At 32.9% G+C, this 21,490-nt stretch overlaps 1 protein-coding gene across 2 annotated transcripts; it reads left to right on the top strand.

The window, feature by feature from the left end:
* Positions 1 to 9,222: 9,222 nt before the first annotated feature.
* On the top strand, positions 9,223 to 16,074 carry LOC148203388 (putative ethanolamine kinase). 2 transcript variants are annotated; one of them, XM_088106085.1, is made up of 11 exons: positions 9,225 to 9,587; positions 9,990 to 10,081; positions 10,306 to 10,412; positions 12,137 to 12,242; positions 12,442 to 12,564; positions 13,097 to 13,188; positions 14,032 to 14,116; positions 14,796 to 14,901; positions 14,979 to 15,045; positions 15,545 to 15,637; positions 15,727 to 16,074. In XM_088106085.1, the coding sequence occupies exons 1-11, from the start codon at positions 9,451 to 9,453 to the stop codon at positions 15,853 to 15,855; spliced, it is 1,137 nt and encodes a 378-aa protein (XP_087962211.1). In that variant the 5' UTR covers positions 9,225 to 9,450; the 3' UTR covers positions 15,856 to 16,074. The 2 variants fall into 2 exon arrangements, with proteins under 2 accessions (XP_087962212.1, XP_087962211.1); XM_088106086.1 differs by lacking the exon at positions 10,306 to 10,412 and having other exon boundaries at positions 9,223 to 9,587; positions 12,156 to 12,242.
* Positions 16,075 to 21,490: the final 5,416 nt, after the last annotated feature.

Raw genomic sequence — 21,490 nt, forward strand, 5'->3', positions numbered from 1 at the left:
TCGAGGGACCAAAAGAGGTATTAAACCTTAATAAAAACTAAATAATGATTATTTAAAAATTATATTTTTTGTAAATAATCTATTAAAATAATAAATCACATAATATAATGTAAAGTAATATTAATCGGTGTGGTGTAAAATAAATTTTAAAATAAAATATCGTTATTAATAATGATTGGTACCAAATTTTAATAAGTGAGAAAAATGAAGAACTTGTTTTATTACATTATAATGTATTAGAAATATAAAATTCTTTCAAATTTAAATTGATAATTTTGTTGATTAATTTAAGCAAATAATAAATAATTTTTGTAATAAGTTTTGTTAATAAAAGTTTAACATGGCTACTGTATGTATAAAATAGAGAGTACGATTTGAAATTTTTATTTTAAATGTTGAAAAATAAAATAAATAACCATTTCATGATGACTTAGGAGAAAAAACTTTGTTTCACCTTACATAAATAACTTTAACTCTTCTTGGATGTGTTGTAGTCAAGGTTAGGAGTTAGGAGATATGTCATCAAGCTCCAGGACGTTGAAGATGTTATGTCTTTCAAGGTCAATGCAAACGGGGTTGGTTGAACCCCTCATTCGATAAGAGCCAATGTGGTCGTTCCTCTCTGGCTGGTCAGCTATTACATGTAGTGGAGACCTTAAAAAATCAGTTGTAGAAATTGTTATAGAGCCTTGTGTTGCAGTAGGAGCCATTATTTCTCCTTGTGACTCGTTGCCAAAGATTAATAGTTCTACTTGTAAAAGGTTGTGAAATCTTAAGTGAATTTCTAAAGTCTTCTGTCTTGGAGGGCTGAGTACAGCTCCACTAGGGCACTGAAGATGTTGTCTTTCAAGCTCAACGTAAACAGGGTTGGTTGAATCCCTCATTCGGAAAAAGCCAATGTGGTCGATCCTCTGTAGCTGGTAAGCTATTACACTTAGTGGAGACCTTAAACAAGGCTTCGGGTCAGTTGTAAACTGTTACAGCACCTTGCGTTGCAGGAGCTGTTATTTCTCCTTCTTGTGACATGTCGTCAAAGATTATAGTTCTACCTGTAAAAGGTTGTGAATTTCTAAAGTCTTCTGTCTCGAAGGGATTGAAATTTTTCTCTAATCCCAATATCTCATAAAAGTTTTTCTTCCTCTTACTTTCTTTGGCACGGAACTGGTCCCTTGTCTCCGCTTCTATCGTGGACAGTACATCGTCGACGGGGAGCGCCTTCGTCACGAACTTCAACGCGGGTGAACGATTGTCGTTTTCTAAGGCCTAGTTACCGATTCTCAAACATTTCAACGTGTCGTCCTTATTCCCATCCATAGTCGGAGATAACGCTCGTACCAGATCTTTGCACCTGAAAAATTAGGGTAACCAAGGGAGTGAACCATCCTCAACAATCTTTTTCATCAACATTCTCCAAAAAAAAAATCAAAGCAATAAATTCTTCAATGAGGCACAACAACAAAAAGTTATAAAAAGACAAATAACTTGAAAGTATTCGTGTAATTTGTGCTACTATTCTCATTCTACTCTTTTGACCTAATCATTCGCTAGATTGATATGTATCTCTTCAATGTCTGCTTCCCTCCAACCGCTGCGGCAGTGGCAATTCCACCAATGGCACCGACAATGACCACGGATCGGGTGCGATGGTGGCTGAGGAATGGAGCACACATTTAAACCATCAAATGAGGAGGGAAAAGGGGAGAACGTATCTATAAAATGCAAAGCGACAGATCAAACGAAACGGCCACACCCACGAAGAAAAAAATTGGAACTAAAAGCGTGTCACAAATTCAAATTGAAAAAGTATGAAATTATAGTTACAAAATGGGTGATAATACAATGACACGCTGACATGGAGCTTACATTCATTTGACACGCTAATGTGGAGCTTACATTCATTTTACACGCTCCACATCATTGTTTTGAATAAAATAATTGCAGAGTAAGTAAGGGTAAAAGGAGCAAAATAAAAATTTGGGTTTCGGTCTTCTTTGGGTCCTCATTTGAAAATCTCATTTAGGTTTTCTTTCCTCACTCATTTAAATTTTTTATTTTAGGGATTTGTTCAGATTACGACTTACCTTGGCCTCAATTGTTCGGCCTCCCATGACCTCAAGTGTTCTTACTAAACCGTTCAGTTATACCTTGGCCCCAACTGCTCGGCCTCCCATGGCCTCACAAGTACTTAGCCAAATTTGGACTCAAGTGTTCGTACTCAACCGTTCGGCCATAGCTTGGCCTCAACTGCTCGGCCATAGCTTGGCCTCAACTGCTCAGCCATAGCTTGGCCTCACAGGTACATAGTCAAATTTGGCCTCAAGTGTTCATACTAAATCGTTCGGTCATACCTTGACCCCAATTGCTCGACCTCCCATGGTCTCACAGGTACTTAGCCAAATTTGGCCTCAATTGTTCGTACTCAACCGTTCGGCCATACATTGGCCTCAACTGCTCGCCCTCCCATGGCCTCACAAGTACTTAGCCAAATTTGACCTCAAGTGTTTGTACTAAACCGTTTGACCATACGTTGACCCCAACTGCTTGGCCTCTCATGGCCTCACAGGTACTTAGCCAAATTTGGCCTCAACCGTTCGGCCATACCTTGGCCTCAAATGTTCGACCTCAACCGTTCGGTATAACCTCACAGGTATGGCCGAACAGTTTCTCACGTTCTTTCTCTCAACCCTAACCCTAGCACTTTGAGTTCCTCTTCCAAAATGAAAGAGTCGACCTTTGAAAAATTGAAATCAGAGAGAGGACCTAATGCGGCAGCTGCCTTCACCGAAACATATTATTTCATTTATTCTCCTCCTAAACCAGCGCAGCACCAGCCAACAATGCAAATGACAAATTTACCCTTTATGACATTCACAATAATTGGCCCCATCACATGTCGAATGAGTGCCATTTACTTTAACCATGTTAAAGAATCATTTTCCTTACAAAATTGTCCCATTTCCTCGCTGTGGGACCCATAAACATTAAATTTGACACGTGTCAAATGAATGTCAATTTATGATAGCATGTCAAAGTACGAGTTCCCCTACCCTCTAGATACTTCTTTCCCTCCACACTCGTATTTATAGATAACATTTATTTTGTTTTTTTAGTTTTATTTGTTTGAATAATTTTTTTAAGACTTAAATAATTATTTATAACAAAAAACACTTTTCAATTTTATTATTTTAGTATCTATTTTAATTTAAATAATTATTTATTATAAAAAATTATTTACTCTTTCAGCATTTTAATAATTATTTTTTAAATTTAAATAATTATTCATAATCAAAAAATCATTCACATAATATTTTTATTTTAATAACTAAAATTTATTTTGTATATAATAATATCTATAATTATATACTTTTTTTATTTTATCTTGTCATTAAAATTTAGAGAGTTAAATATATTTTTATTCTCTAAGTGTTATGCGATTTTTGGATTTCATCTATTTACAAAGCTTTGTTTATTTTCATCATTTTCTTTAAAAACTCTAACTTTTAGTCCTGCGTTAAAATTTCCAAATTTCCCTGTCGTGACCAATGATGTGCTACGCCTAACGCCAACTTTCATGTGTTTGCCACGTTTCAATTATTTTCTGAAATCAGAACTGGGGTTTCTTGAAAAATTAGGGTTTTTTCCTTATCTTCAATCAATTAAACGAAGAGAAAACATGTTCTCTTTATCAATTGAGTTCTCTTGAAAATTCATTCAACCTAATATTCCAAAAGCTTGTTCTCTTTACAACTGAGTCATCTTCAATGCAACCCACAAGCCCTAAAATAACATTAACAAAAAATATTGAGTAAGAGAAAGAAAAAAAAGGAGGAACACCATTGAGATTTTAAGAATTGGATCGTGAGAAAGAACCTCGCGAAAAACAAAGTTGGGATCTTTTATGTGTTTTTGAAATCAACGGCGAGAATCGGAAGACGTAGAGGACGACTTGTCGGTCTATCCAAGCACGAACTGAAGGTGATCGACCGAAGGGTCTATCCAAGCACAAATCGAAGGGGTGTTACTGGACTGAAGGGGTCCCCTCTGAGAAAAAAATTGGCCAAACACCAGCGCCAGCATGTTGAACACAACTAAAGAACCAATTCCCAGAATACTGTACGACATGATGAGACAACCTCAGGGACCGTTGAAACAAGAAATCATCGCCAACGAATCCTCTAAGTTTGATTCCCGAGAACCCAATAAATCTTCCATCGATGCAAAGTCACCGATCTCCAACCCCCAAAATTCGAGCTCTTCTGCCATGCCCATGTCTGCTGTTGGTGTTTCTCTCGGCAATTTCTTTTTTTTCTTTTTATTTTGCTTTTTTTGGTTTCGTATTGATAGTCCTTTCGATTTAACTCTACAGCTCTGAAGAGGAAACGACCATGAATGGTGAAGCACGAGGATGAGAATCCTTCGAGCTTGAACGTTCGGAGCAGTCCCATTTCGTCAATGACGAAGGCTGAGAGCGATCAACACTTCGAAGTCGTAATCAAGAAGGTGTTGTTTTCAGAAAATAAACTCTGCGAGAAAGTCCTGGGCGATTTCATGGAGGGTCTAGTTTGGCCAGAATGCTTCATCAAAATCTCCGACAAGATCTTGGTCGTGTTCTTCCGTTTCGGAGAAGGCGGGGCCCGAAGCAGGAAAGAGCCCCAGAAGCTCTTCAAACTATTGGAAGTGTTTGAATCCCTAGAAAAACTCATATTCATAAAACACTAAAAACACTAAAAACATATTTAATCTAAATTTAAATAATTTATAATCAAAATTCTAAAGTAAATTATTAACTTCATCCCCGGTGTATCTATTTTCTTTACATATTCATAATTCCGTGAATTCTTATAAATGAATCAAAATCAGAAACAAGAGTTCGACACCTAAATGGAAACATCTAATTAACAATTCGTTTTAAATTAATATTGAAATATTGTAATTTTAAGTTGTTAAAGTAGATGGTTTTTTTTTTCTCTTTTATCAAAATATCATCTCTTATTTTAGAAATTTGATAATTAATAAAATTAATAATGATTATTTAAAATCATTTTATTTTTAAATAAAATATTAAAATTAAAATTAATTAAAATAATAAATCACATAATATAATGTAAATTAATATTAATTGGTCTTGTGTAATATACATTTTAAAATAAAATATCGTTATTAACAATGATTGGTACCAAATTTTAATAAGTGGAAAAAATAAAGATATTGTTTTATTCTATTATAATGTATTAGAAATATAAAATTCTTTCAAATTTAAACTGATAATTTTGCTGATTATTCATTACTGGTTTAAGTAAATAATAAATAATTTTTGTTAATAAAAGTTAAGCATGGCTATTATATGTATAAAATAGAGAGTATGATTGGAAAATTTTATTTTAAATATTGAAAAATAAAATAACCAACTATTTATATTTATTTTATTTGAAATAGAATATTTTATTGCATATTATTGAAGTATTATAGATTGATACCGTAATATAAAAGAGTTTAAATTAAAAATAAATGAAACAATATTTAGAGATGAAACATTCAAAAGGATATATAAGTTTGTAACTAAGAATAACGTAAATAAAATATATTTCTTAAAATTAAAAGTTATAAAGAGAAAAAAATGGAATTAAGAACAAAAACGGTGCGGTGTCGCACTCGGTGGAGATCAACGACTGCGACGACGTGGAAGTGTGTGTGGAAGCTGTGATTTTGATGCACTACGAGGATCTCAAGACCAAGTTGTGTTCCATGGGCGATGGGGTTCCTAAAGTTTTGAGTTTGCTCAAGGTTCCTAAAGTTTTGAGTTTGCTCAAGGTTTCTAAAGTTTTGAGCTTGCTTAGGTTGATGTTCGTTGTTTTGTACATTCTTTTTGTCCTTGTTTCTTGACTGCAATTAGTTTCTTATGTTCTTACTTTTACTTGCGTTATTTGTAGGTATCGACAACAATCATGTTTGATCTTAGGGGTTGCATCATGCCTAGAATATTTGGAATCTATTCCATGGAGTGAGAATGAACAGGAGGAAGTGACATCCCAGCTAGGACATCTACAAATTCATGACTCCACAGTTGACGTTCTTCAAAGAGTATTATCGGATCCATGCATTGTTGATAGGACTCATGACATCTTCTTTAACCTAATAAAAAATAAAAAAATTTGACGAAAATAAAAATAAAAAAAATACCCTATATTGTCTTGGTTTAACCCCAACCGAAGTGGAAGACCCCATACTTCCTTGCTTCAAAGGAACCGAGGCAATAGACCTCGCAGGAAAACAATTAAAAAAAATATATTAAATACCCTCTACCGCCTCGATTGCATTTGAACTAAGGCAAAAGCCTACTCCTTTTTGTCTCGGTTCTGAACCAAAGCAAAATGCCTACTTCTTTTTGTCTTGCCTATATATAACTCGGTTTGTCAACCGCTGCATATAGGCAAAAATAACCGCTGTCATTTTCCTTTAGTGCACTAGTGATTGGTCAATCCTTTCAAGTTCTTTTCATTTATGTGTTTGGGCACAAATGTAGTTCACTACAAGTTGTTCAAAAGTTGTTATGCTTAAATTCTTCAAAAAGACCATATATTTTAGATAATCATTCCAAGGTACAAACATGAACAATGTACATCCCAAAGCGTTGTATGCATGTTTAAATACAACAAACACATATGAACATAAAAATTGAAGATTTTTGAACTTGCCACATATTTACACCATAATTCATCTAGCTTGATTGTGAATCACCTTGCTTGTTATATTTCTGTCAGATTTTTCGTCTTCTTCACAAGAAAAATCTTATGCTCCTCTTATCAAAAGTTACTACTAAATGAGTCTTTGCCTTCATTTATGCATATTCCAATACCATGATTGTACATCTAAGTGTACATGGTCAGTTGTAATTACGGTCACCATCTTCTTGCCTCTATTTTGAATAATTTATTGTATCAAGTGTCATGATCAAAGAGAAAATTGGAAGGTTGCTTTTCTTTTTTTAGCACAAAGTTTATTAGCTCTGTCATGTTTGTGTTATTTGTTGGCAAGAGATATTTTGTAAAGGTAATGTAGGGGAAAGTTGCAAAGAGAAAATGTCTTGATCTTCCTGTCTACTACAATATTTCTGTGTGGTAGAGGCTGGCAATAGCACGAAACCAATCCAACTTTTTTTTATTAAACTTTACTTGAGTAGGGTTATTTCCAGAACCACTTGCTATCTTTCATATGCACGTTGCTCTACATTTAACAAAAAAAGTGTTGTTTGTTGTCTCATGTAAGTGAGCATTTGTCCTTCAGTACGTTATCCAATCATTGTGTTATTTTCTCATTCTCTTATCTAGTATTTGTAATAGTAAAAAATATTGGCTTATTCATTCCATATGTTGTGAAAATTCGTTACAAAAATTAATTTAAGAAATTGGAGAAATGGTAAAGTAATTTATCTTGATAGAAAAAAAAATTATCCATGTTGGCAACATCTTTTTTTAACGGTGCATTCTTTAAGTGCCTCATGAAGTTTTGTGTCATGTATTAAATGTAATATCAAACAACTTATTATTAAAATAAGGAATGTTTCTCTGCAATATCCTCTCAGCAAAAGTTTTCTTGTAATATCAAACAACTTATTATTATATAGCTGGCATAAACTTTATGTAATTAATATAAAGAAATATTGTGTACTTAAAAATAAATCTCAGTTAAATATTAGAAGTTATTCTAAAAGAAAATTATGTGCTCTCATAAGTCATAAGTGATAAAAAGTAGGTTTAATAGCCAATTTAGTCCCCACTTTGGTTGAAAAATCTCAATTTAGTCCCTCGTTATAAAAGTGTTTTACATTAGTCCTAACTTTTAAAATAGTGGGTCAGGTTGGTCCCTTTCGTTAAATATAAGTTAACGAAATTAATGGATGATGATGTGACACAGCTTAAAGCTGATGTGTTAGATTGGTCCCTCGTTAGCTTTAAGTTGTGTCACATCATCATCCATTAATTTTGTTAACTTATATTTAACAGAAAGGACCAATCTAATCCACTATTTTAAAAGTTAGGACTAATTCAAAACACTTTTATAACGAGGGACTAAATTGAGATTTTTCAACCAAAGTGAGGATTAAATTGGCTATTAAACCTAAAAAGTAATACTTATCTTTCTATGGTTAATAAAATTCTTTATTAGTTACATAGGATAATAAAATACAACACAAATTACCTTTTTGTTTGATTTATCTCTCTAAGTCATCATCTTGCCAACTATTTTTAATACCATTAACAAACCTACTTTAACATCTAATTGAATTAGTTTGAAAAATTTGTCCAAAACAAACTTATGTTACAACCTTCACTTATAATGTTTCCATTTTCTTTTGCAAGAGTTGGTGTATTTTTTTTAATTTATATTTTAATTCTTAGTCAACTAGTTTGAATAAATAATGAATTAAAAAATATAGTACAATTAGACATGTATCCCAAATTTGTAGGAAAGAGAAAAATTCAAAAGATAAAATGTTACAAAATTTAGATATTAAAAGTAAAATTAGAAAAAAAATCCAAAAATTTATATATATTTATATGACGTACGGAATCTGAACTAAATTTTGACTATGATTATTTATTTTAGGAAATGGTGTTTTGTTGCCGGAAGCAACGTTAAATTAACTAACTAAGAATCTATAAAATCAACTAATTAAGGAGGCGTCAAATCACAATGACGCCGGACGGAAAAATAGGCGGTGGCGTGTGCTTTCTAAATTGGTCATATCGGAATTAAGATCCTCTGCAGTTTCAAAAAAAGTGCATAGATCTCAGCCCAACTTAAACTTATCTATAAATATTTTAAATCCTTTAATTTTGATCATGTTTTTTAATTTAATTTTTTTTAAATCGATTATTTTTATATTTTTTAATTTAGTTTTTATTTTTTTATAATTTCATATAATCCGGTCTTTTTCTATAATACTATACTAATGTTAAAAATGTGTTATGTATTCGTGATTTTTTTAATTTGTTTTTAAAAATAAAAATTTGTCACACATGTTGTAAAAGAGATAGTACTACCACATGCAGTATAACACCTTTTTAATATTATTAATATAATACTAATAAAAACGACCACGTTGCACTAAGTTTTCTAAAATAAAAATCAAATTAAAACACATATAAAAAGCACATATTAATGAAATCATTCAACTATCTTTTTATTACACGAAGAAAAGAAAAACTTGGATTAACGGTCAGATTTATAACGGCACCGCCTCTTTCAGATCGCAGAAAATCCATTTTCGTTATTTAGTGGGACAACAAAAAATCCTCTTAACGCCATAGCAGGAGACACCTCTGATTTGAACGTACGCAACACCACACAACAAAATATTCTTCATACATCATTTTCCATCACCGTGTTCTTCTTTTTTGCCCTCCTTCGATATTTGTTTTTTCTCTCTCTTCTCGTTTGGTTCAATCAATGGGTGCAGAGGTTAAGATCTGGAACCCCGTTGAAGTTGCAGAGCAAGCTAGCCACGACTATGTCTCGAAGATTCATCCCTCGCAGCTTGCCATCGACCCTTCGCTCGAACTTCCTCATATGACACCTCTCGTCCTGTACGTGATTCTCATTTTTTTTTCTTTTGTTTTCAATAAAAATAAAGAATAAAGTATTGATTTTTCCTTTTTCGCGCGCTTCTCGTTTGAACTTTCATGGGTTTCTTTGTTTCTTGGTATGGTTGCTGGGAAAAGGTGGGAAAGTGGGAGGGTCAGGTTTTGCTGGGAAGACGTATCAATTGGGGTTTGGTGGTTCTAGATTAATTAGAAATGTTCAATTTCTTTGGATTAGGTGTTGAGTGGGGTGTGATGCCTATAATAGAATACGTCTTTCGATGTTGAACCGTTGATTTTTTGTTTATTTATGTTATTAAATGTTGCTAAATCAGTTTCATCTGTATTCTTGAAATTGCATCATTTCCCTTTTTTTTTTCTTTTTTTTTTTCGTTTTGTTTCTTGCAGAAATATGTGCAAGGACATGTTCAAGGCGTGGGCAGATTTGGATGATTCTTGCTTTGATATTGAGAAAATATCCGGGGGAATTACAAATTTGTGTGAGTTGTTCTGTTGATGTTGTTTTTTTGAAGAAAGAATAAATTTTTTGTTCATCTCAAGATTGATTTTCACATGCTGAACGGCTATGTCTGGTGAACGGTTTACTTCACAAATCCAGAAATAGAGTCAGCTAAACTTTCATCTGGTTGTTTAATTGCTTGTCGCTCATCCGTAGTATTGTGTTGTTGTTGATGTGGTTGATGCATTTGTCATTGTCTGTCAGTACTCAAGGTTTCAGTTAAACAAGAAAATTGTATTGAGGAAATTATAACCATCAGATTGTATGGACCCAACACTGAGTACATTATAGATCGTCAGCGGGAATTGCAGGTTAGACACTTTACTGCATGATTACATACAAAACTAGCCATGTCACTGAATGCTTGTGCGTCCTTTCTTGAGTCAAATATTGCAGTCATCTAGTGTTGATGTAGCCGTCTATATCTTCTTGTTATTTCTGCAATGTTGTTCTCTGGTTGATGAATAATTGAAAGTTAGGGGTAACTGAAATGTACGTATGCTTGTGGCAAGCTTGCAGTAATACTTTCCAGGATTGTATCATATTTTATTATTTGTTGATGGGCTAAGATTTTCATCGATTTACCATTGCAAGTAGATTTGTCAAACCAGGTCAACCCATGTGGGTTTGGGTCATCCCATGAGCCTTAATTTTAAAATTTTGACGTAGGCCCAGACTGGAGATGTTTTGGCTAATGTCAAGCCGAAGTTGATCTCCGGCAATGCCAAGCTGAAAATGCCTGGGTCGCGGTCGAGTTGAAGATACCCTAGTTAAAATTGAGTTGAAGATGCTCTGGTAGAGGCTGGTGTGAAATTAGTCTAGTTGAGGTAGAGTTCAAAATAATGTGATTGAGGCCAAGGTAAAAATACTTTGGTCAAGGTTGAACTGACAATGGTCTAGCCATGGCCAAGCTAAAGATGCTTTGGTTAAGGCTGATATACGGCTGAGACCATGGAGAAGATGCCTTAGTAGAGATGGAATTGAAATATCTTGGTCAAAGTTGAGTTGAACATACCCAAAGGGTTGGGTTCAAGATACTCTAGTCGAGATTGAGGTCAAGTAAAAATTACCTTTATTGGGGTTAAACTAATGTACTATGTCTTTGGTTTAGTTAAAGATATTTTAGGTTGAGGCTGAGTTAAAGTTATTTTGTTTGAGATCAAGTTCAGGAACTCTAGTCCGGTCGAGTTGAAATTATTTATTTTTTTTGTAATCAGCTGAGGAAAACATCTTTTGATATAGACATAACTTGTTGGCTGGAAGCCTTTAAGCCATGGTCCACCCCCTTACTAAGTGGGCTTAAAAACTCCTCGTTAGGTGGCAAAAAATTGGATCATTATAGTGAGCTGGCCCTTGGACACACACAGGGATAAATTGACACCTCTAATTGTAAAGTTAAACTTTAGCTTTCATTTTGAGCTTACTAATCTTCAGTTGAGATAAATTTGGTAATACAATTATTTATTCCTTTATTATTGTTGAATTATTTTTCTCCACTTTCTGAAGCAGCATAAGAAAATAATTAAAATAATCTTATGCAAATTTTTGTTTCCTATGTTAGATGATGTTGCATGGCTTTTATACTTTTTGGGAGTAGGATTTAAAAATGTCTTTCAATATAAATATATAATTTCTTGAGTATGTATTATGGATTTCATTTTCTTTTATTCTGACACAGAGATAAGGTCAAATTAAAAGTTAAAATAATACTTATTAGGAAGGGATAAGCAAACCACGACTTCAAAAACTGTTGAAATCCACATCAACACAAGTCCCTTGTAGATGATGTGCTGCAAAACTTTGTTCATTAATCCATAAGAAAAGAAAGAGAAAACTTGTTGAAATTGTAGGTATACTATTCATTTATATCCCTGCTTAGATGTGCACGGAGGATGTCGGTTGTAGATTGTGATCAGAGAAAGATATGAATTCTGATGGTGAAAAAAGATTTTAGTTTATAATTGTTAAATTAGTTGCTTATCTGTATTTTACTCAATGGTTTTACTTGAAGTTTGGTGTAAAATTTGGTGTTTAGGCTACCAAATTCATCACAGCTGCAGGATTTGGTGCTAAGTGGCTCGGCATATTTGGGAATGGCATGGTGCAATCTTTTATTAATGCTCAAACTCTATCACCTTCAGGTACAAATGGGAAAACTTCATGAATGTTCAACTATCTTTAAATGTAGCAACTATGTACTTCCCTAACCCAACCTAAGACTTGATGCTGACTTTTGATCATGAGGAGGCTCTAAGCTGAAGTTCTCAATTATCTGTTATTATACTTTGTTTACCGCTACACTGGTTTAATGACTTCGTGAATATATTTTCTCCGTGGCAGATATGCGGGAACCAAAGCTTGCTGCTAAAATAGCTAAGCAACTTAAAAGATTTCATTATGTGGAAATTCCAGGTTCAAAGGAACCTCAATTATGGAATGATGTTTGGAAGTTCTTTGAGAAAGGTCTATTATCTTTTCTTTCTTCTAGTGTGGTCTCTGTCCGATTCTATTTCAATTGATGAGTTACTTCTGTAATTTTGTTTGAAGTCAATTTGATTTGTTGATTTCTATCATTCCTTCTCTGAAGTTTTGAACTCCCCTTTTTAGTCTTTTCAGTTTCACCATTCTCTGATTTTTAGTTTTGAAAGCAACTGTTTTTTTTAAAGATCACATGCTAGGGAATATTTTGAAAGTAACTTATAATACCAGAATGACCTGTTATTTATGTCTTGTGAAAAATCTGTCATTGTTTTTGGACTAATAGAATTATTTATAAAAATACAATCTATTTAGGGTGTGTTTTTTGTTACCTAAAAGTTTCTTACGCTTTTCATTCTGTATTCTTAGTCCTATGTGATGATGTACTGCTTCAATATATTAAAACTATCATCAAGCTAGATTAACCTCATGCAATATGCTTTTGACAACGGCTTCTGTATGTTTATGCCTGAAAGATTGGTGTTATTAGTATTTGAGTAGCCACTTTTTCTTCCAGCATCTGTTCTTAAATTTGATGATAGTGAAATCCAGAAGACTTATGAAACGATTTCATTCAAGGAAATTCATGATGAAATTGTTGAGCTCAAGGTACTTGCTCTTTCCGACGTTTCTTAGCTGTTATATTTGTTTTTATCTTTGATTGTAATGCAGGGGTCAAACGAATATAAATTACCAACATATTTGAAGTCCAACTCTAATAACTAGATTTGAAAGTTAAGTTTATATTTTTAGTGGTGACTACCATCTTTTTTGCTGTCAATGTCCAAACACTTTTACTAAATATTTATTAGGACATGCCCAACAAAGAAAGGGCCAAAGTTTCCAGGCATAATCTTTTCCATCTCATTTGTGCTTGTGAAGATTATTTTTTGGCTTAATAAAGTTTTAACCTTATTAAAAATTAGGGATTTTTTCAATTAAGTTCCTATTAAAAATTTTTGCTCTATTGAGTGCATCAAATATTTTTCGTTTTAACCTTAGTATCCTACCGTTTGATTTTGCCGGGATGACATGGCCATTACTTTCGTCTTCCCATCTCCAACTTGCCAATCAACTCTATTGGAAAGGGAAGGAGCGAGTTGGAGAGAAAAAAATGAGTTGATCGGTGAGTTATAGATGAGAAGTATCGGTTACACCATACCGTAAATGGCAAAAATCAAACGGTGAGGTATTTAAACGAAAATAAGAAAACATTTGAGCACTCAATAAAACAATTTTTTGATAAGGATTCAATTTAAAATACCCAAATTTATGAGATACTTAAAACTTAATTAAACTATTTTTTTTATTGAAAAGGCTAAATTAGTTGTAGTCATTGGTTCATTTTATTTATGGTCATAATTTCTTCTCTTGACTAGGTTATATATATATATATATATATATATATATATATATATATATATATATATTTCTTTTTTTTTTTTGTGACAGGGATTGTGTGATCTACTCAAATCTCCTGTAATTTTTGCTCACAACGACTTGCTTTCTGGAAATATAATGATTAATCATGAAGAAGGTATCTAAATAACTCGCTTGTAAGCATGCCTGTGCTTCTACTTGTTAATGTATTTATTTATTTATTGTAGAAAAGACAGTAGCTTATTTATTGTGCTTGCTATTCTATGCACGCCATGTCTATGAACTCACTCTCAAGAGTTGAGAGTTCTATATTAATATTTCCTTTATCTTTCTTCGTAAAATGTGTGTATGATATACTCATGAGCCAAGCATTGGTACAATTTACTTATTTCGGATTAGGAAACATTATCAAAATTAAGAATGTAGCGGTGTTGCATGGTTTTGTTCAAGAAAAATTGTTATATCTGTTTTTCTTCAATGGTTGCTAAATGAGTGCAAAATTACCTCACCGTTTGGATCATGAGCTTAGTATACTAACTCCAATTTTAATTATTCGGGATTTATATTAAAGCAGAAGAAGTACACAACATTAGTCATAAACCAACACAATGAGTATTTTTTTGAATAAGTAATGCGTTTGTTTTTTTAATTAGTTTGCTTGTTAACAGGAATTTCTGATGTGAATTTATTCATTCTCAGTTTATAACAAACTCTGGAATTCACAAATATTTTAACATTCACATGTGAAGAGATGATGCTTAGATAACCAGCTTTTTTATTAATTGATGAGGTTTTCATCTTTTTTTTTTTCTTAATTTAGTCTGACATTTCTCCAGATAAACTTTACTTCATTGATTATGAATATGCATCATACAACTATAGAGGCTATGACATAGGAAACCACTTTGCAGAATATGCTGGTTTTGATTGTGACTTCGACTTGTGAGTTCTTTATCCTTGCTTCTCTCTTTTAATTAGGTTTCTGTTTGTTACTTCAGTTCATCATTTTCATAATGCAGGTACCCAAATATAAATGAACAATATCATTTCTTCAGGCATTACTTACAACCTGAAAGACCCCATGAGGTACCAATCACACTGAATGGGATTAAATATTTCTTTTGTATTTTATTTCACTGTCTCCAGATTGTCAATCATCTAAAAAATAAGATGTACACAATCCATCAATTATGCCATGATCATCTTATTTTCCATTAGCCTTTAATCACTTCGACACTCTAGCCCTTTGGTGTATCAACTATATTAGGTTGCCTTTCCTGTTGGAGTGATGTTTCCTTTTGCTGGTGTGCCTAAGACTGATCTTTGTTACATAAAACTGCCTAAATATCTTCCCGAAATCCACACTTTTGTCGTACCCTTGAAGTTTATTCAAATTTGACTTTAACTTGAAATAGCCTTATCTCAGTATGCCTTGTTGCATATATATAGCAATATTGTAGCATGAAGACACTTGCACTTCAGGGTACATAAGTTATTGGAAATATGAATATAAGTTTATTTTCGTGTCCTATAATAGATATCTCCTGTGTTTCTTTAAGATCATCATTTACTTAATATAATACAGGTGTCCGAGAAAGATCTTGAAGCTTTGTATGTTGAGGCAAATACATTTTCCCTTGCCTCTCACGTTTTCTGGGCATTGTGGGGTGTGATTCAGGTAGTATATTTTCCTCTTTTATTCTCAATGCTTTCTTAGTCGAACGACGTCCTTTATTGTTTGTTGATATTGTTTCTGATGATAAACAGGCAAAGATGTCCCCAATTGAATTTGATTATCTTGGTTACTTTTTCCTTCGATACAAGGAGTACAAAAGACAGAAAGAGAAGTATTTCTTGCTTGCACGGACCTATCTTACCGGATGCAAGAATAAGTAGATGAGAGAGATTTACTTAATCACTTGTTAGTTTCTGTATGTCATGTTTGTAGCATGAATCCGTTGATTCATGTAGTTTATGTTTGCTTAAAATTTCATTTTAGACTCTTTTCAGAATAATGGCCTAATTAAGGGTGTAGTTTGAGCTAGAGGCTTTTCTACCTCCTGTTGTTGTAATCCTAGAACAGGCTATAAAATTGATGTCATTCTTTTTCTTGTACTGTGGCATTATAATTTTTTTTGTCTTGTTTATTCACCTCTACAAAAGTGACCCCTCACTTACAATCTATTACATCCAATCTGCAATGGAGGCAATTCAATTAATTAAATTCCTTGTATCACAAGAAAAATGAGTTTCCCTTTTGCACATGAGATTAGCTCATGCTCGAGTTTGAGTTATGAATTTTTGTACTCTATATATTGACCGATACATGTTGATTGCAATACTGTGATGGAGAAAATCGATTGATTACAATTAAAATCAGTTAAACATCTAATTAGCATAAACATGTTAATCATGTTTAAAGAATTGAATCGTAATTAGATTGATTTTAATTAAAAGCTCATGGAAAAAGCTATAGATATAAGTTAATAGATATAAGTCAAATGTATGGTTGTTGAAATATTAATTATACTTTTATTATAACATTAATTGTTTTAACCAATCAAATTTGAGTTGACTTTAATATTAGAGTATATATTTACCAGGTAATTTTTGATTAGTTGGGGAATAATATTACCTTTGCACAAAGATTAGTTGGTGAATAATTACCTTTGTACAAAAAGGACAACATTAGAGTGTGAAGACCAGGAAACTGTTTTAAGTGGATCTTATACTCAAAACATTTTGACATCTATCGTGGAGTTGAGTGAGAACTCCTTAAGCTCACATGGTAACCAAAAGGAATGTAATGAGTTGTATCGAAGGAAGCTTTGGACAATCAGATGGATTTAAGGGAGATGATGAGGAGAATGCAAATTGCCTTGTCAGAATTGGGTAACATACTTGTGGACTTCATGCACGACCTAATCATACCCTAGAATTTCTTGCAGGTTTAGCTTGTCCCCTTCAATTGCCATGTCGACATGAATTTCCTTAAGAGTGACTACTCTATTTCTCCATGGCCTTCTTTTTACCCTTATCTTGGTTCCCATCCTCGATTATACCTTTATTTGTAGTATGTACAAGTGTAGTATGATTCGGTAAATTCCATTTGGTCAACTCTGATCACCTAAAGATGATTCGAGTGATGAAGACGACAAAGAAGTGCCATTTGTATATCCCATACCTTCCCAACTAGAGGATCCTTCCGATGAGGAAATGTTAATAACAGATATTATTATCTTAAACAAGAAAGAAAAATAAAAATTGTGCAGTCAAAGAAGAGTGGCATGAATAGAAGAGGTGAAAATGACAAAACCACTTGCCTTTATTTATAGAAAACCCAAGGGACATGGGTGCCACCAAGATCGCCAGATCCACGAATTCAATGCTATTGCTAGCGGCATGTGTGCGAGGAATCAACACATTCACGAGACAACACATCCACCTATAACCACCAATCATATTTTCAAAGGAACAATTAAGCGACAACAAACTATTTTGGCTTTTGTCTCCACCCACACTCAAGGCTTAGGGGTATATGTACTGTATGTACCTACCGGTACATATTGCAATAGTGTGACCGACTACTTAGGGCATGGAAAAAACTGATGATTACAATTAAAATAAGCTAAACTTGGAAAAGAAAGAACCAAAATTTAAACAAAAACTTATGTATTCCTCTAAAACACTCACTTAAATACAATTCTTCAAGAAAACCCTAATTAACATCCAAATCACAAACTAGCCTAATTTTAAAGACTTAGAAACTGAAAGGGTTTAAAAAGGGATTTTTACAAAAGAAAAAGATAGAAAAACGGGAAGTTATTTGTAGTGCTAAACACTTATAGGTTATCTAAGTTAGAGGGAACTAGAGGGAGTACATGAGCTAGGGCAAAGCACTCATATAATCTTTGTTAAAACATTGAATATACTTTGAGAACAAATTTTACAATCATCTACTTTGATACATTTTCATACCACTCCATTCTTCTGATATTGTTTATACATTTGATTTGACATACATTATTTGCTTTGGTATATATGATATGTTGATTTGCTCTGATATACGTATGCATTGCATAAATGATTTGACTTATGAAAGTCATACATCATTCATATTTGATATTGAATAGTCTACTTTTATATTTTGGCTCTCATTTTATTATGACTAACATGATTAAAATTTATCTAAGTAATGTCTAATCCTATTAATAAATATCACTCGTATATTTGTATAGCTCTGATATAAACACTATGAGATATCATTTAGATTTATTTTAATCTAATAAATCTGATATATATAAATGCCATGTGATATCATTTAAACTTATTTTTTATTCAATAGATCTCATATATAAACGCTATGATAAACATATTGTCTAAACTCATTTGCTCTTATAGCTTATATATATATATATATATATATATATATATATATATATATATATATATATATATATATATATATATATACTATGAATGTATATCGTTTAAAATGTGAGATGAGTAAACAATCCAAAAGGATACAATTTTACTTTGAACAACAACATTAAAAACCTGTTAGAAGCCTTTCGAAATCTTTAGACTTTGACCGATATCGTCTAAATCCTTTCAAAACTCTCATAAACATATTTTATTTAGCATGTGCTTTAGTTAAACATAAAAAAGGGGAGATTGTTAAGACAAGATTGTCTAGAGATACTAGACTATCTAGAAACTTGAATTTTGAAGTTTAACGTAAATACTTAATGAAATATTGTTTAATGAAGTATAACATCTAAGCAAAGTGCATATTAGAATATCCTTTAAATGCTAGCAAGATAAATTATGACGTGTCGGTTATAGAAGAGTAAACAATACTTGACAAAATCACAACTAAAGAAAGAAGCAGTAAACCCTGAACATTTTATTAAGTGAGACATTATTTTGAAAAGCATAGACTCACGTTTAAAATGCTAATATTATGAATCATGCTTAAACGCTCTTTTAACGTAAGAAAATTAAATGCATGAGCATGTTGTATCTTTGTTTGCTTTGCTTTTTCTTTCTTTATCTGTGAAGATAATGACAATACCAAGCTTTACTCAAAAACACTATACATGGATCAAAAAGATGTTATGAAATAGGAAGACTTTCATGGAATCTTTCCTTAAAGCTTTATGTCCTGCCATAGTTGTTAAAACTCTCACGGCTAAAGAATTGTTGCTCTTCCCAAAATGCAAAATAGTACAAATCTTAGTACTTGAAGCCATCTACAATAAAAAAGGTTAACTCTTTCTGAGTAACAGTCATCTTTTGAAGAAAGCTATATAAGGAGGACTTGCAAAAGTGAATATAGGAACTTTTGCTATCATTGAATTGTTACGTTGTTATTCTCTCTGAAAGCTTACATCATCTGAGCCTATTCTTAGAACAAGAAAAAGTCTTTCAAGTTATCATACTTCATTGTATTGATTTTATCATCTCTCTAAGAGTTATTTGATTATGTACTTGTAATAAAAACATTGCTTGTGTTTATATATTCAAAAGTAAATTAAAGGCATATACCACTGTTGGTCCCTATTTTCGTCAACTTTATCCGATGTGGGACTCCTTTTTTTAATGTTCAATGTAATATCTTATATCGTAATTTGTGCTTAATTTTGTGTTTTTGACTAACGACGTTTAAATCATTAACGACAAAATATCCTCAACACCAATCAGTGAATTACATGGCAGTTATTGGCTGACGTGGATACATCACCCTTGACACGCCATCATCATTTCCTACCTCCAGAAACCCTAATTTCCTCCTAGACAGAAACCTTAGCCACCACCTAACCCTAGCCACCATCGCCTCGCTCATGGTCAATTACCATCTTCGCACCTCCATCATTAGAGATTTCGAAACCCTACCCAAAAACCTTTCGCCAACATATCACGCATTGGCTGCGTCGTTGTTCCAAAAGCTCCGCCACAAACATCGCGAAACCGAATCGCGTCTTTGAGCAACGTCGTCGTGAAGCTTCTTCATTCTCCACCAACCACCATCAAACTGAAACACATAAGATCAAAACCCTGAGAACCAGGAATCTCCTTCAAACCAGAAGCACGATTCATGCCGCAACGGTGAAGAGCCACCAACATCATCACCAACCTCTCGCAAGCAAAACCCAAATCGCAGAAATGCATATTCTCCTAGCTAATAAACTATTCTCCACAAAAATAGAGTTCTTTGCAGTCCTTCTTTCTCTTCCATTATCCTAGTGATGGCTCCAATCAAAGGTTCAATGTGACTCCCTTCAAATGGTCCTCCATCAATTTCTATATGTCATAAAGCAAAAAAATTGTGGTTGATGCTTTGTCTTCAAGGCAAATGTTACTTTCTAATATTTAAACAAAATTATCTGGTCTTGATTTCTTGAAAGAAATATACCTGCATGATTCTGAATCTTCTGATATTTTTGCTACTTGCAGAAATGTTAGAACCAATTGGTATTTTAGGCACAATGGTTATTTGTTTAAAGATAAAGATTGTATTTGCCTAAGTGTTCTTTTAGGATCTTTTAGTAAAAGAAGCACATGAGGGAATGTTAATGGGACACTTTGGGGTTTAAAAGACTTTAGACATTGTGCGTGAACATTTTTATTGGCCCTACGAGGAATGTGATATGCAAAAATTTTATGAAAATTGCATTACTTGTAAAATGGCCAAATCAAAAGTTAAGTCACATGGTTTGTATAATCCTTTCCTTGTTCTTAATAGTCTTTGGCTTGATATTTCAATGGAGTTTGTATTGCATTCACCACAAACTCAAGGAGGGAAAAAAATCTATTTTTATGTTTGTCAATAGATTTTCCAAAATGACTTTCTTTATTCTTTGTAAAAGATTAATGATGTTGACATGTACCTGACTTGTTTTTCAAAGAGGTAGTTAGATCTCCTGGACTGTGAAGAAGTATTGTAGTGATAGGGATACAAAGTTTCTTAGTCACTTTTAGAGGATATTATGGGGTAAGCTAGATACCAAATTTTTGTTTCTACTACTTGTCATCCTAAACAAATGGACAAACAAAGGTAGTGAATAGAACTTTGGGTACTTTACAACTATCTTGAAGAAAAACTTGAAATCTTGAGAAAACTGTTTACTTCATGTTGAATTTTCTTACAATAGAGTTGTCCATAGCATAAGTAGTTGTTCTCCATTTGAAATTATTTACGGGCTAAACTACTTAACTCCATTAGATTTGTCACCTATTCTTAACATTTCTGTTTTAAAATTAAAGATGCATAGGCTAAGGATAACTTTGTGAGAAAACTATATGAACAAGTCAAAGCACAAATTGAAAGAAAAATTTAAGGTTATTCCAAACAAGCAAATAAAGGAAGACAAAATGTAATATTTGAACCTGGAGATTGGGTTTGGGTACTCTTGAGGAAAGAAAGGTTTTCTAAACAAAGAAAATCTAAGCTCCAACCTAGAGGGATTAACCTTTTTAAGTGTTAGAAAAAATAATGACAATACCTACAACATTGATCTTCCAAGTAAGT

The sequence above is a fragment of the Vigna umbellata genome, chromosome 2 (genome assembly GCF_029865625.1).
Source record: "Vigna umbellata cultivar VRB3 chromosome 2, Vumbellata_1.0, whole genome shotgun sequence".
Classification (NCBI taxonomy): domain Eukaryota; kingdom Viridiplantae; phylum Streptophyta; class Magnoliopsida; order Fabales; family Fabaceae; genus Vigna; species Vigna umbellata.